Here is a 17529-nt window from a genome sequence, read left to right as displayed (position 1 = left end):
AATATGAGCGCTGGAATACTCCTCTTTTTGATTTAAGGGGGCCCAAACTTGTCCGTCCAGAAAGTCAGTGAAGAAAATGTTTAAATAGTCCATGCCACTACAGTGGCTCAACCGTACGTTTCTCAAGCGACGATAATACTTTTCGTGCGAAAAAAACAAACAAAAGAACGACTTTATTCAACTATTCATTTTTCTCTCTTGTAGGCCTCTGACGTTAGTTCACGAGAGCTCCATGACGCATGCGCGAGAACTAAACTGACGACGGTCTTCTTCTACTACTACTTGTTACTGGCTGCTCACTCCTTAGGAGTATTACCGCCACCTAGGGTACAAGATGAAGTGCTGGCATAGCCGGAAGCGCTAAACTTTGTTTACAAGCAGGTGAACGCGCGGGAGTACGCGGTAGTTAAAACCATTATTTGTAAATATGTCGGCAGATTTTGACGTAGATGAAGACTTGAATTTTTTTAACCAGCCTTACTTATTCGAACCTGAATACACAGATATTGAATTGCAAGAGATGGAAGAGGCTGCCGCTGCAACACAACCACAGTCTCAAGCTTCCGAAAGACAGAGAACATTGGAGAGCTGGTGGTGTAAATGTAATCAGTGCCAGGCGATGCCAACTGAACAGGAGAGCATGTGCTGCATCGATTGGGACACTGTCATGCCACAGCTTGAAAGTTTGGATAACGCAGACAATGGGACAAGTGTATTTCGGCTGTATAACCGAGGATCCCGGTTTTCCGCCCCTGCTAAGTCGAAGTGTTTTAGAAGTCTTTTTTAATTTGCCTAAAGTGAACTGGAAGAGACGTTCGAGGCCAGAAGGACCGGCTGGCACTTTATCTATGGAGTAAGTAGGTTTGTTTTGACTGTAGAATAATTACACGTGCAGCCTAGCTTTTTACAATGTGTTTTCTTTATCATCTATCCTTATGTGTGTAAACACTTTCTAATTCTTTTTTTTTCTGTTTACAGTCAGTACAGACTGGTGGCATACCGCGTGGTTCTCGAATGGATATTGAAAGGTAAAAAACTTGGAAGACACAACAGTAAAGTTCTTCCATCTTGTGTAGTGCGAGCTGTACGGGAAAGATATCCCTCATCCTCGGGAGTATATGTTGGTTTCAAGGATGCCGAAGAAGCTTTTATGCTAATGTAAAGAAATTAAAAGCAAGTCAATACACTAATTTATTTTTATTTTTTTATTTTTTTGAATATTTACATTTAACATTTGTGTATTGTTGATATACTTGTTAAATAAAAATGTTAATAAAAATATATTGTCTTTTGTTTGTAATTTAGGTTTAAGGTTTACCAAACAGTTTTAGTTTAGATGTTAAAGAGAATTTTAGTCAGAGAGCTTTCTTTATCACTGCAATAGATATGCACAATTTGTTATCAACAGTTTCAAAAACTATATACAAATTTTTCTAACCAAAAAAAAAAAAATTATGTATATGTAAATATGCATCATGAGATAGCATTTCACCAAAAGAAAAATCTAACAAAATAAGAAAAGGCCAAAAAATGTTTTACAGTATTCTGTTGACAGTCTTTTACTTGGAAAACCTTGACACATGTTTTGCAATAGCAGCCTCCTTGTCCGGTTTTGGTTTTGTTGCAATATTGCACGGTATATCAGGCAAAGAAACTTGAGAGGAAGGGTCCTTGAAAAGTACAGTAGGGTCACTGCGCCGTTCCTGTACCCTTTGTAGAAGTTCATCCCTGAAGTTTTGTGTTGTTGGTTCATAAATTTTTCTTGCCAACCAATCTTTATTTTGCTTGGGGAAAACAATGTTGTATCGCGGAACACCTGTAAAAGTGAAATATATACAGTTGTAATGCATTATTTTTTGCCATAACTAAATTACCTTGTCTATTTTGCTCTCTGTCAGTGTGTATGTATAATTCAATTGTGCATTTTGCATTGTCAGCACCCCCACTTTTGGAAAGTTGATTACTTGCCTGAGCTGGTTGTGGCCTGTTGATGGTTTACATTTTCATTGTGATCCATGACAGCAAGTTGAGAACGTTAGAGAAGTTACTTGTGGAAGAAGACCTGTAAGGAGTGGACCTGCTGACTGGGGGTCCTGACTGAGTTGTGATGGATCCTTTGATTCCTAAAACATTTCAAGTCAATGTTGTAACTCGGCTTTAATTCACTGTATCATGTATTATGTTTTTTTTTTTATTTAATATATAGCCATATACAAATAAAGACAAAACTAAATGAGTGTATCATGACTTTAACAATTACCACATACTGCTTCCACTTACCTTGTTGGTCTGTATAAACAAGTTGGGCACAGCTGTTGATTTCAGTAATCTTTTTTGTTGAACTGATTTGAAGTCGTCTGGAGAGAAATGTTCACTGCACAACTTCATGTGCTTGACGAAATTAATCGGTAAATTAACATCCCGTTGAACAGCCAGCAGCCATAGATTCAGTCGCTCACGATCATTTGATGGGAAACGGTGAAAGGTAAGCCGTTCATTTTGTGGCAATGTTAAGGCACCTTTACGTTTACTCGTTAGTTTTTTCACGATTCGGACATCCAGGAAATGCACACTTTCTAACCATTGTAAACAATTACTTAGAGCGAGACCAAAAGCACGATCAATGTCGAATTCAATAGCTTACATACCGCGCGTGCGTTCACCTGCTTGTAAACAAAGTTTAGCGCTTCCGGCTATGCCAGCACTTCATCTTGTACACTAGGTGGCGGTAATACTCCTAAGGAGTGAGCAGCCAGTAACAAGTAGTAGTAGAAGAAGACCGTCGTCAGTTTAGTTCTCGCGCATGCGTCATGGAGCTCTCGTGAACGAACGTCAGAGGCCTACAAGAGAGAAAATGAATAGTTGAATAAAGTCGTTCTTTTTTTTTGTTTTTTTTCGCACGAAAAGTATTATCGTCGCTTGAGAAACGTACGGTTGAGCCACTGTAGCGGCATGGACTATTTAAAAATTTTCTTCACTGACTTTCTGGACGGACAAGTTTGGGCCCCCTTAAAGCCAATGGAGGAGTATTCCAGCGCTCATATTTAATCACAAAAATATTAATTTGTGATCCGAAGATGAACGAAAGACTTACATGGTTGGATCAACACGAGGGTGAGTAATTACTGACAGAATTTTCATTTTTGGGTGAACTATCCCTTTAAGTCTTCTTGTAATCTTTTTAGGAGTTTGCTGAGGCCCTCTAGTGGGCCCCATGTCCCCCTTTAAAGAGCCCCTGTACTTGAACTTATTACTGTTACTTACTATTAAGTTAGAGTAAAAATGCACAATCTAAAACATACTAACCCGACCTAAATCTTTAATTTTCAGGGTTTATGAATAAGACCATATGCATTTAGTTTGTTGTTTAATATGCGCTTATGATGTTTGTCTCGCAAAGCACTGTGGGTAGACGTCCTACGCCCAAAATGGCGGCAGGATTGAAAAGTTTGTTGTTGTTTTTGGTTTATTTTATGACATTTTATCAGTCTCCGTCCCCTTCTGAATAATCCCTATTTTTTTCTATCACGATTAAGAAGGTTAGTCGTTTGTTTGTGTCGGTGTTTTGTTGAGTTCAGATCGTAAAGCGCCTCCCTGGAAGTGTACGAGGCAGATGGCACCGCGTCAAATAAAATTAAAATGAAGAGCACTTGTACATAGAGATGGAGGATGACGTGAAGAAAGTCAAAAAGGTAAGTCAACATTGTAATATTTTGAAAGTTTACGTGCGTGAGCCACAAACTAGTTAGTAGTTGAAAAGTGTTGGCCTAACCACAGATAAACAGCTGTATTAGCTCTCTTCAGCCTCATAAAAACACACACATTTTATTATTGTCATCACAAGTGATATTTAGAGGAGTCTCTGTGCGTTTTGTTGTTACTTTAGTAACGTCAGGGGGATTGCTGGTGGTTTACGTTAGTCGCTTTACTGAGACGCGTCACCCAAAATAACCTGAGAATCTCAGCACGTGACTTTACTCTGATTGTTACATTTCTGTCTCTTGACATTTTCTTTATGCTTTATGGCATTTAGTATGGCATTTAGCCCCCTGTGGTCCCGCAGAAAAATATTTGCGATCTGTAACGTTACCTGCATTTTCTAATCTGTACTGTTTGTTTAGAATTTTTTTGTAATCTATACAATCATTAGCTGCTCAAAGACTCTTAAACTACATCCATAGTATCGCAGCATGGTCCTCCAATTAAGAAATATGTCTACACTGATGTTCTTCTGATAGATGTGATCCTAAAATATTGGGATTTTACATTGTGGTAAATAATATATAAATATCATATAAACAAAAAAAGAGCCATGACTGCAAAATAACAACATATAGCTTAGCTTAATACATTTTAAGTTTGAAGTTGTGAACCTAAAATTAGAATGTAAAATACATCCAGGCTTTTCTTAAAAGCTTTCCAGATACATCTACCAACTTTTTATATATATGTATGTATATATATGTATGTGTGTGTGGAATAACTTGTATATTATATATAATGAAATTAATTTTGTTTATAATTTTTTAAAACTATTTGTTTGTATATTTAAAATATAAAAATGTAAATTATTATTATTATTGTGTTTGTGATTTTGTGAGTACAGTTTCAAAAGTAAGGGTACAGTTTACACATTTTTGAGCATTAATTGCTAAAATAAAATGATCAGACCTTAAAAGTCTCCTCTTTGACCCTGTACTGAGTCTAGGTACTCCTCTATCCGATGATGAGGTTAATAAGCCTGCAGGACCAGCATTATCTGATGTGAGGAATGGCAGGATGATAACACACTGGGTTCTTATGACGTGACGTTTCCTGTCAGATCAGCATTTTTGTAGGGGAGGTGTTTCTATGCCGAGCTCAGACTTTCGAGGGTTGGGTTCTCTAAAGATTCAGACAGGAAGTGACGCCCCCTGTGTCTGCGTCTTAATCACCACTGTGCTGCCGATGCTTTCTTTCCCTCAGTCAAAGCAAATCAGTTTTCATAGTTTTGTAGGATGATGTATAATCTTTAAAAGGTTGGGTTTTCAGTCGTTATTAATGCAGTAATGTGTTAATCAATGTTTTGGCTGTCTGATTAAGCAGAGAGAATCAGGTTCCCCAAGTGACCACAGGGCGGAGGCATTGAGTCATTTACTGTCAAAATCAGTGTGTGTTTTATATTAGAAATATTGTTTATTGTGATTGCTTGTTTATATAAACAGCAGCTTTTGTAAAACCCGAAATAAATAAACATTGAACTTAAAGCAATAAAATCTTTTTATATAATCTACCATTCAAAGGTTTGGTGTTGGTGAGAAAAAAAAGTCTCTTATGCTCAAAAAATATAGTAAAACAGTGTATATATATAATTAATACTTTTTGAGTTACAGTCATATGAACTTTGGAGAAAAAACTTGAAAAATGCCTTTTCCCCATTTTTGAATGATCACCTTTGGCACATAATGCAACAAATTTTGCTAAAGTCAACAGATTTTACTAATAAACCAGCCAATCTCTGTGTAAAAATAACATGATGATGCTGCCATCTTTCTAAAGTCATTTTTACCACCCTGAATTTCGGCTTTGAATCTCAGGTGAAAATTGTCATTTTGACCCTCCTCTGCAAAATAGTGTACTACTCAGTAAATATACATTGACAACATTTAATAATTTGTCTTTCATCACTGTACATGTTTTTCTTTCTTCAGAAAAAACTATTGACAGATTAAAAATTTGAGTTTCTGAAATATGGTTTATTTTAAACGCCATGACTCAAATGTCTTTACTTTGATCAATTTAATATATAGTTGCAGAATAAAGTAATAATTTATTTTAAATAATCTTACTGGCACCCAACCTGTTAAATCCAGGTGAGGATCACCTGTACACCTTGTTTTCTGAAATTTCAGAAGGACACAGACTCATGAAATGTTGATGTTCCTTTAGTGTCTCCTTCCTTCACTGTTCAATAATTTAGTATGTAAAAGAACTATGCTTGTCTGAGACAATATATCATAGATTCATTGCTCACACATGAAAATATCTAATGTTATGAATTAGCTTTGATATAATAGGCTCCATGGGATGATTTTGAATACTTTATATCAGGGCTCCTCCACCTTGTTCAAGACAAAGACTCCTTGGAGGATATAAAATGGGGCAAGACCCCCGTTAAATATTGTATAAAAGGAGATGTGCATTTTGGGCCAGGCCTATAATAAAATGCTATAGTACAATATTAACGAATAATTGATACTGTTAAAATAAAATTATATGTATTTATTATCAAGAGCCATATAGTTGTGCATTATAATTTTACTAAATTCATTATAATGTGGGATTGGATCTTGAATAGACTTATAGACTGTTTGTGTTGTTGTACTCTTAGTGGTATAATTATTTTTGTTAGGCCTAGTTCCTCTTTATGAATAACTTACTGCTTAGCTCAGTATTTTGCACCTACTAGTGTGACTCATCTGAAGTCATATTTACTCAAAGCAGTTATTTAAACAGAATGACATTATTGGAGATCATCTTATAGGAAAGCAGTTTTTACAACCTTTTTAATACTTTATTATGGTGTTTCATCACAGGAAATGGCGGTTTCTGTTCTTCCTGATTGCATGAACTATGGCTTAACTCAGAACGTGAGTGTTTGTGTGTGAGGACGCATGTGTGTCATGGGGTGTGGTTTCTCTTGCTGCTTTGAGGGAGTTAGTCCTCATTTGTCACAAGCCACATGTAACCTGTTTTGAGAGCAGTGCGCAACAGTTAGTCGACGGTTGCATAGGACAGCTGTTGTGTGCCGCCAGTTTTCATTGTGCTGTCGAAGTGACTGATCATGGAGACAGAGGTAGGGTGCTCGAAAGAACTCTTGCTTCCTTTCTTAAACATAGTTTAAACATTCAGTCCACCTCCAGGTTTCAGCCTTAAATACTTCCTAGAGCTTAGAGACTTTTCTTTTGGATAGCAAGCTGACATTAGTGGTTAGGTTTACCACAGAGTAAGTAGCAGCCTTTTTCCATGAATGTCGATCTCATTATGCTTCGCAAAGGTATAGGGTTTCATAAAAGCCCTCAAGCCAATGTACTGCTGAGACTAGTTGATTGTGTTGTTGTTTTTAAGCCAGTAGTGCATTTAAAGGTTACGGACAGAGTGTTAACGCATCTATTTCGCTGATTTATGTTGAATGTTTTATAAGAAACTGCATTCTTGTTAAATATGATTCAGAATAACCTGCACTTGCACGGAGGCTGATGTATTTACAGGCTTGGGAATGTTGTAATAACAGTTGCCCCATCAGTCCAGAACACAGAATTCAAAGATGTCGTCAGTGTGAAGTGTATCAGAAAGACATCAGCTAGAATCATTTTGGCGCAGCTAGCCACTGACCAAACTCATAAAATTATGGTCACACTGAAAAAGCTCTTGTCCTCTGGATGTGACGTGATTTTCTCTTTCTCTCTTTCTTTCTTCAGCCAGGTATTGTGTCTCCGTTCAAGCGGGTGTTTCTGAAAGGAGAGAAGGTGAGAGATAAGAAGACTCTGGAGAAGACCACTGAGCGTAGGGCCCTCCACACCTTCTCCCTCTCTCTCCCGGACCACCGTATCGACCCAGACATTCTGCTCAATGACTACATTGAGAAGGAAGTTAAGGTATTACTCGCCTTCAAATTTGTGCTATTGTATTATGTGCACATTTTACCATTTTGTATTGGGGGGAAAACCCTTCCCAAATCTTTTGCTGTTGCCATCAAAGGCAGTGTGTCCAGTTTAACGTAAAAGCGTGTAAAAGACTCAACCCTCAATTACCATAATATTTTTCTTTTGGATTCAAGCTCTGCATTTGACAGTGTTTGCCACAAGCTCTTCACAGGATCCCATCTTGCAGCAAGTTATTTTTACAAAACCTTTACCTAATCAACCTAAGGCGTCCCTCAGGGTTCGATACTTGGTCCGCTTCTATTTGCAGTTTATGCCTCTGTTTCGACAGATAATGAGGCACCATGGTTTCCGCTGTTCTGCTGATGATACCAACATTTATATGAGCTCCTGTGATTTCTCCCCTCCCTCCCTTAGTTTCCTAGCTAGCTAGTTAGGGACTTCAGTGGGTGGCAGGTTATTTAGCACTGCTGCTCCTAAATTCTAGAGCTTCTTAGACAAAAATAAATAAATAAAATAAAAGAACTGTGTAGTGCAGTCTCTTGCTGTATCCCTTTATCCTTGTTATTTTCTTTTGCCTTCTTTCACTATTTTGATTATGGTTATTATTACTGTTGTAGTATCTGGGACAGCTGACCTCAGTTCCTGGATATCTGAATCCCTCCAGCCGCACAGAAGTTTTGCAGCTTATTGACAATGCCAGGGTAAGAGTAACAGTCAATGACATTGCCTGTTCTGGAAGATAAATTCCCACATAGCTTCTCTAATGTATTTTGCAGAAGTCTCATCAGTTGGCAGGGCAGCTGACATCAGAGCAGGATGCTGTTGTCAGTTTGTCGGCATACAATGTGAAGCTCGTGTGGCGCGACGGAGAAGACATCATTCTCCGCGTACCCATTCATGACATCGCAGCTGTGTCCTACATCAGAGACGACTCACTCCACCTCGTGGTGCTAAAAACAGGTACGCAGTAATGTGGATGAGCTTTACACAAAAAGAGAAATAGAACATGGAAATGGACATTCTAAGGATAATGTTTGAAAATAATTTTGAGTTTTCTTACCATGGGGTATGATTTCAGCTCAGGAACCCGGAGGTTCTCCATGTCATAGTACAGAGATGTCAAAATCTCCCACTCTGAGCTCTCTTTCGGAGAGTGGCGCTGTGCTTGTGGAGGTCTGCTGCCTGCTTGTGCTGGCTGTCGACAATAAGGTTGGCTTTGGTCATTTAAAAGGACCTTATTTTGTCTGTTAAATTCTGAAACAAGTAACATGACAAGACATGACAAGTTTATTGCAAAAACTACTGCTATTGTGCAATGTACTGTTACTTTTGATGTTTATAAAAGCAGCAGTGGTTTGATTATCGTGAGCTCTGGTTATGCAGGCTGCAGCAGAGGAGCTGTGTCTTCTACTTAGTCAAGTCTTCCAGATCGTCTACACAGAGTCCACCATTGACTTCCTGGACAGGGCCATCTTTGATGGAGCCACAACACCCATCAGGCATCTCTCCATCTGCAGCGGTGAGTTGGCAAGAGCTTCATCATTTTGGGATTTCCCAGTAAATTTGTACTTGCCCAAAACAACAGACCACAGTCAGTTTCACATCACTATTTAGTCTGGGGGTGGTTTATTGGAACCATATTTATGCTTCCTGAAGCTTAGTCTGTTAATATCACACTGACCTTGTTGCAAAATGAAATATTTCTAAATACTTTCCTTATTTTTCCAATAAGAGGACTCTTCGAGCAAAGATGTCAAAGAAGTGTTTGAGGCCGAGGCGAGCACATTGTGAGTATCGCTTCAACTGTCCTCTGCAGTAATGTGCCATTTTATCTCTTGAATTGAGCAATCATTGTGTTTTTGTCCAATCTCAGTACTTTCAAAAGTTCTCTAGAGGCAGGACACTCCTCTAGCCCCTCCCCGTCCTCCACCCCGGCCTCACCACAAACCATAACAGCCAGTGAGAGTGAACTAAGCACAACAGCTGCTGAACTGCTACAAGACTACATGACCACAGTGAGTGTTTGTGTGTGTAGAGTGCAGTGTATAAAAATACATTTGATTGTCTGTAATTAGTCTTTGCATAATAAATGATCCCATCATGCATTTCAGATTTCAGTTTTTATACTGTTTTCCTGTCATCCTCTGCTATTAGTTGAGGAAAAAGCTGTCATCTCAGGAGTTACAGCAGTTTGCCACACTGTTACGTGAGTACAGAAACGGAGCCTCCATCCATGAGTTCTGCATCAACCTGCGTCAGCTTTACGGAGACAGCAGGAAGTTCCTCCTCCTGGGTTAGTAACATGTTGGGGTGTTAAATTTGTTTAAACATAGCTGTTTTTTCATGGACTACTCGTTGCTCACTGACTTTATACACAAAACTTTAACATTAGTGTATGCAGAGTTGTTATTGTTAACTAAAACTATTAATTGCTTTCATTAATTGAAATAAAAATGTTAATAAAAAATTAAATAAAATGGAACCAAAATAAAAATAAATTAAATCTAAATATCAAAAATGACAATGAATATAACAAAATTGTTTCTATTAAAATAACAGAAAATTGAATAGCTAATTTAGTATAGTAAATTAATAAACACTGTAATCAAAATTAATAAATACTATAATAGTATTTAAATTATTAACACTGGTTAAAATTACTTTTACCATTTTTACTGATTACTGAGCTCTTGGTGTTTATTCCATATATATTCTATTTTCCTCTGGAGTCCACTTAGTAGAATATGTTTTAAATAAATGAGAAAATTATTTTCCACCCTCTCAATGACCCTTAGAATTATATATATATAAGTCTTAAAGATACAGTAAAAAAAAAAAAAAAAAAAAAAAATTTGGCATACATATATATACGCTCACACATATATTATATTATATATTATAATTTTTTATACTGTATCTTTAAGACTTGTGATATGTGAATGTTCAGTTTACATAGGAGTTGAGTAACTACCAGAAGTTTGAGAGTTTGCTGCCATGTCCAGTTTTGTTGCTGCTAGCTCCATCCTTCAATAACAGCCACTTTGTTAAACCTTTGAGACATTTTGACAGGTTCAAACAATTTGTGCTGCAGAATGTTTAAATAGTACATCAGATTTCACATTTGTTCTTATTGACCTATGTTGTTAAATTCCCTTCAGGACTGCGGCCTTTCATTCCTGAGAAGGACAGCCAGCACTTTGAAAACTTTTTGGAAACCATTGGCGTGAAGGATGGCCGGGGCATCATAACAGACAGCTTTGGACGTTACAAACGCACGACAAGCTCTGCGTCAGACTCCACCACTAATGGAAACGGTGCTGCGGGCGGATCGGATGAAGGAACGGCCACCTCTGAGGGCGACGAATGGGACCGCATGATTTCAGACATAAGCAATGACATTGAAGCGTTAGGAAGCAGTATGGACCAGGACGGCGTGTCGTCTTGATGTCACGGCACTGGGTCAGTGACTCGCAGTGTGCTGTAGCCAATCACCACGTGAGATAATCACACAGGGCATTGGCCCATATTGCTGTCCATCCAATCTGACAATGCTGGAGTTTGGATACCACTTCCAGGCCATCATCCTTATTTTTATATGTTGTGCCATATTAACACAACCAGATTTTTTTAGATTTGACAATTGTGATTTTCAAGACCTGTGACAGAAGGATCGTGTATTGCTGTGGACAGCAGTTGTGTTCTTCTGGGATGTTTATTGGCAGTATCTGCTACCACTAATGAGAAACCTTGTTGCTGGTAGATATTGCTTTTTCACACTGATCCGTATGAAAGCTTATTTCCACCAAGAATAAAAAGGTATTTGCTACCTTTTATTTTACAATTCTGACTTTTTCCTCACAGTTCTGAGAAAAAACATCTTTATTGAAAGAATTTATAACTGACAATTTTGAGAAAAAAAGTCAAAGTTGTGAGATAAACGATCGCAGTTACTTTTTAATTCGATAAATAAAGGTAATTGTGACTTTTTATTCCACAGTTCAGACTTTTACAGCAAATGCAAGTTAACCTCTTGCTTCTGACTTTGTCAGAATTGTGAAAAATTTAATTGAGTTTATATCTCACAGTTTTGAGTTTATATTTTGACTTCAGAATTGCAGGAAAGTCTAATCTGAGAAAGAAGTCAATTGTGAGATGTTAACTTAAACTACTTCATAACTTTGGTTTATAACTCAATTGCGAGAAAGGTCAGAATTATAAGATAAAAAGTTACCCGTTTTACAATTCTGACTTTTTTTTTCCTCTTAGTTTTGTTTATATCTCACAATTCAGACTTTATTTTAGAATTGCACGTCTCGCAGTTGAGTTTATATCTTAAAATTCTGACTTCAGAACTTTGTGAAAAAATGAGCAAAGTACTGAATGATTACTCATTCTGACAAAAAGAGTTTTAAAATCTCAACTGTGAGAAAAAAGTCTGAATTATGAGAAAATCGCAATTACCTTTTTATCAAAATTTAAAATAAAGGTAATTGCAACTTTTTTTCTCAGTATCACGTTTATATCTCGCAGTTTATATCTTGCAATTCTGACTTAACTGACTTAACTGAGGGAAAAGTCAGAATTATGAGATATAAACTCAGAATTGTGAGGAAAACGCATTATTATGAGTTTATAATGCTCAGTTGCGAGAAAAAAAGCTTGTGAAATGATAATTTGCAGGTAACCTCTTCAAGTTTTTAAAAATTCTGTTGTAGAAATAAGCTTCTGTAGATTGAGACCAGTGTGTGAGACCAATTGTGTCTCATTTAATGCGACTTCTGATCAGTGTGAAGGTGCACTTTGGAGCATTGCCAAGTGGGCTTCCTAAAGTGTGATCTGCATTGCCTTATGTGTGTTGTAACCTGATGGAAGTGAGCTGCAGTATATTTCTCCTGCGCTGAAGTGCTAATCAAAACTTGACATTTTACACCCTCATATATTAACTGGTCATTGTTCTTGTTACACTTGTTTTTCCTCTAACATGTATTTTTCACTTCTTTTATATTTGTTTCAGCCAGGATTGATTATAATTACCCAGTTATTATCATGTGGGTTTCTTCAGGTAGGAAGGAAATGTAGCACTATATATTTCTGGTTTTGACTGAAAACCTGGAAAATCTGGATATTAGACAAAGTCAGTTTTCTGGCTGATTGAGAATGCAGTCTTCAGTACACTGCATTACACTCATGTCCCGTCATTCAGTGTATCTCCTCAGAGTTTTTCAGTAGTCTAACATTGTGCCTTGCAGAATCACTGATTGTATCATCCAACATGGATGCAAGTAATATTCTGTTATCTGTACAGAATGTGACTGAAGTATGAGTTTATTAAAAAGTGCAGCACTTACATGCTCATTTATTGCTTTCTGTATCATTTCAGCACTTTATAGTGAAACTACAGGAGGGCTTATTTCACAAGAATGGACTTACCTGCGTGCTTTGCATCACATTTTATGGTCTTTGTGGGTCTTCTTTTGATTAGTTAGCCTTCTTTTAATACTGTTTTACCCTGGATTAAGCAACATTTCACTTTATTATTCTAAAAGGAGGTATCACTCATTTTAAACCTGCATTATGAAACGTTGCTCCAGAACAGCTCCATGAACTGGTATACTGAAAAAAATGATTCATTAAATGTAATTTTTTTTTTTAAGGTAAGTTGTTGCAATCAATTTATTTTAGCTACATTTAAATATACAAATTTAGTTGACTAACTTTCAACTTTTTATTATTATTAAATGTAGCTAACATAAAATGTTTGCAACCACTTACCTTAAAATATGCAGTATAATTTTTTTTCAGTGTATAGATGTAATTGATTCTAATTTGATTCCAAAAGCTTCCTAAAGTGTTAATTAATACAGAGTTAATGAATTCAGTTTTTAATTGAAAACTGGAAATACCTCACACTTGTTTAAAAGACCTACACTCACAACTAATGACCGATAAAAACCTTGACAAAAATAGGCATTTAAGAAGAATCCCCAACATAGACATAAGCCTGCTTAATTTATCCAAGCATGTAGCTATCACGCAACGATAAGTAGGATTAAACGTATCCCACAGTGCAACAGTGCACTCCCTCTCCCTCATTAGTGGATGTTACCTCTGAAACAAGAGGCCTTTGCCCTAGATTGACTTCTTTTTGAGTTTACCTAAAGGGTTAATTTTGGATAAGATAAACTTGTGCTATAAATCTGCCCGTTTAATTATTTTGTGCTGGAGAGTCCTTGCCATCAAAGCAAGAGCTAAATTCCTCAAAGACATCGACTGGCATTATCACATGGCTCCAAACAAGCTTTGGCATCCGTACATATAAAAAAACAGTGCCAAAAGTTTATTCGAGCAGAAGACAATAAGTCGTTCATTAATAATACGCCTCTTGAAGACCAACATGGCGCAGAACTTTGCTCACAAAGCACATACCTGTAATTCCAGGGCGCATGCATGCGGAAAACCCTCATTCCTCACCGGAGCCAAGAAGCACATCCTGACAAACTGAGCTGCTTTAGGGACACACAAAGGGTGTCAAAGGTCAGTACCCTGATCCTGAGCTAACAAGAAACTGGGAGCTTATGTGATGTTAGATGTCATTTGACAAGACAGCTGCACTGGAGACAATGATACAGAGAGACCCGGTCTCTCATTAGAGCTAAAGTTGACTGGGGAATGGTGACAGACAAGAGCTCCAAAACGGTGTCTTGATGGTTTATAAAGGCGGTAAAGAGTGCATCAGTGGCCACCCACTTTTTCAGCAGCATTGGTTCCGGAAATGTTTGTCCAATTAATTTTTCCCATAGGGATTTTTAAAAAAGTCTTTGTTTAAAAAGTTAAAAGCCGAGAACCAAGACAAACAGCTACGAGGTCAATCACAACTTTAAAAAGTATTGAAAATCAGACAAAAAAGCATCAAGTCTTTGTGTTGGGGAAAAATCTACCATCCAACAAAGCACTGCAAATAGCATAATTAAATTAAAAACAGCAATATTAAAATAATGACTTAGTATAGTATATATTGTGATGGTTCATCAAAATATGCATAACATACATTCAAATATTTTAGTAGGGACACTGATTCTATTACATCATTTGCAGTGCTTCATGAGGGTCTTCATGCTGGTGGAGATTTTTCTGCAGATTCATGGGTGATGTAGTATTTCACCACGAATTTTGTTGTTGAACACAAAATAAATTGCAATAATGTTGACTGATGAATTCAACAAAAGCATATGCTATTGATTAACAACCTTGTGGCTCACAAAAGGTCTCACACACCATTATCAAGAGTACCACGATGCGTGCGTATGCATTCTTCAGCTCGTAAACAAGACTCAGCGCATGATAATGATAATGACGGAGGATGGTGACGCGGAAGAGAAGAATTGAACGGTTGAACCACTGATGCCACATGGACTATTTTAACTACATGTCTGGGAACATTTCAATTTTCATTGCTGTCTATGGAGGGACAGAAAGCTCTTGGATTTCATCAAAAATATCTTTATTTGTGTTCTGAAGATGGCGAAGGTCTTATGGGGTTGGAACGACATGAGGGTGAGTAATTAATGACAGAATTTTCCTTTTTGTGTTAACTAACCCTTATATGTTATAATTCAAAATCAGTTCCCCTATACACTCTCAGAAAAAAAGGTACAAAGCTGTTACTGGGGTGCTAAGGTACAAAAGCTAAAAGGTACATTTTTGTACTTGCTTATCTCTTAATGTTGCATATTAGTACATTCAAGTACTTCAAAAGTACATATTGGTATTTTTGAAAGGGTATGTCCCCAGTTTTGTTTTGTGTGTGGAGAAAATGAATGGCATTTTTACTTCTGAGGCATGATTGTTGCACTCATTGGCTTTACACAAAAGATTCAGTTCTGTAAGAAAAATATAATTTGATTAAGCAATATCACACAAGTAGATATTTGTGCCAACAACACGACTGTGAGTGTGATACTGCGTTTTTAAGTTTAATAAACAAGAAGTTAATATTGAGTAACTTTAATTTTAGACACAATATCACTGAAAGTCCAATACAGAACAGTGAAAAGTCTCCACACTATCAGCTGGTTGACCAATCAAATTCAAGGACCGGATTGCTATAAGAAAGTACTGCTAACATGGTAATTGTGAGACAATATGTCAAGTCCCAGAATGCTTTGGGAGTTTATCATTGATCAAGGATGGTTTGGCTGTACACAAAAGCCAGTCATTGAAGGGATGTGAAACACAACCTTCCTAAAAAAGGACTTTGAAACACACCCTTTCAGCTTTTGTTCAGAGTTGGTTTCACTCCATCTTTTGAAGAAACGTGAATGAGAAAGCCAAGACATTTTCTCTGAAGTAGGCCTATTGTTCTGACTGAGTTATCAGCACAATATTCACACTCATTAAAAAAGCACTGCAAATGTTTAAGATCAACAAGAAAACCAAGTGAACCGAAATACTCCAGGGTTCAAACAAACAGGAAGTATCTAAACATCCACAAATAAGGTAACTGAGTTTAGTAACGACACTTATTATCGTAGCCATTGCACATATGTTGGAGTTTTTGTTTACGAAAACATGTCATTTGAATGATGGATATCTGCAGAGACGCTCCTCCCAAATTGGGAAAAATGGAACCACTTTAGAGTAATTGGCTCCATAGAGACACAAAGCAGTAAATCATGAGCCTTCTTGCTTCCTTTCATAGTAACATACTAACTCAGCAACAATATACTGTAAAACATTTATTGCAGGATTATATGGATGAATTATCAGAGGTTTCTGTAAGCATGTTTCCACAGATGATCTGTCGACTGGGATGTTATTGTACAGCATATAGCAAATACCATCTTTACTGTACATGCCAAGCATAATATTTTTTAATGAATCTAACCACAACCGAGTTATGAATGTTTATAAGATATTCTTCCATATAAAATACAAATGTGTATAGAAAAAAATCTTCATACATGCAGACTCGTGTATAACTACTTGAGACATTTTGTGTCATACATAAGCAAAACTGAATTAAGGCTGTGGCTCTGTTCCAGAACCTAGTGAGCTGCTTCACTACGGCCTACATAATTATAATCATGAACCTCACAAAAGATCTATTTGAAGCGCTCATACATAGGTAGCAAGTTTGTGTGCCACACAATTCAATTTGATTCACTTTATTTCAACAGAGTGCAACATTCTGGTTCTGGAAGTGAAATACCAATCATTTTCTCTGTTGGGGAATTGATTTTTAACCATTTATAAGCATTAAAGAAAAGCCTACTGTGAGCTTCAAGGTTGTTAATCAATGGTACACGCTTTTGTTGAAACCATCAGCCTGCATTACTCTGTTTCTTATTTAGTTTTTGTCATGTTTAATGGTGGAATTCCTGGTGAAAATGATCACAATCACAACCACAATGATTCATGGGATTGTAATTATTTTCCTTAATAAAGTCAATAAATACACAGTCTTGAACTTAGTTTTTTTTGTCTGATTTTCAGAAATGTTTTTGCTTCAGATCAAAGTTTATGTTGTGATTCATTTCATAGCTGGTTGGTATGGTTTACGGCTTATAACTCTTTAATGAAAATGTTTTCAAATCCATAGGGTAAAAATGAGTGGGAAAAAAAATTCTGGAATGAAGGCAGCTGAAAAAAATGGCTGTGCACTGTTGAAGTTAACGTTGCTAAGCTAATGCACTAATAAAGCATTAAAATAATACATAATTAGCATTAAGATTAATCGTGATTAATCGCATCCAAAATAAAAGTTTTTGTGTACATAATATATGTGTGTGTACTGTGTATATTTTTATATGTATATATAAATACACACATGTGTATATATATATTTTTATATATATATATATATACACACATATATATATATATA

General features: G+C 36.7%; 1 protein-coding gene across 4 annotated transcripts; it reads left to right on the top strand.

Annotated features, from left to right (window-relative positions):
* The first annotated feature begins 3387 nt into the window (after positions 1-3387).
* On the top strand, positions 3388-12995 carry LOC109057688 (cerebral cavernous malformations protein 2 homolog). Of its 4 annotated transcripts, XM_042746364.1 has the most exons (12): positions 3388-3692; positions 6576-6629; positions 7461-7637; positions 8264-8347; positions 8423-8606; positions 8725-8855; positions 9030-9165; positions 9379-9433; positions 9520-9661; positions 9801-9939; positions 10805-11134; positions 11205-12995. In XM_042746364.1, exons 1-11 carry the CDS (start codon positions 3663-3665, stop codon positions 11089-11091), a joined length of 1419 nt encoding a protein of 472 aa, XP_042602298.1. In that variant the 5' UTR covers positions 3388-3662; the 3' UTR covers positions 11092-11134; positions 11205-12995. The 4 variants fall into 4 exon arrangements, with proteins under 4 accessions (XP_042602298.1, XP_042602297.1, XP_018930463.2 ...); XM_042746363.1 differs by having other exon boundaries at positions 10805-12995; XM_019074918.2 differs by lacking the exon at positions 6576-6629 and having other exon boundaries at positions 3389-3692; positions 10805-12995.
* The last annotated feature ends 4534 nt before the right edge of the window (positions 12996-17529 follow it).

Source organism: Cyprinus carpio, chromosome B20, assembly GCF_018340385.1.
Source record: "Cyprinus carpio isolate SPL01 chromosome B20, ASM1834038v1, whole genome shotgun sequence".
NCBI classification, from domain to species: domain Eukaryota; kingdom Metazoa; phylum Chordata; class Actinopteri; order Cypriniformes; family Cyprinidae; genus Cyprinus; species Cyprinus carpio.
The sequence above is the reverse complement of the archived record's forward strand: the minus strand, read 5'-3'. Positions and strand labels throughout refer to the sequence as shown.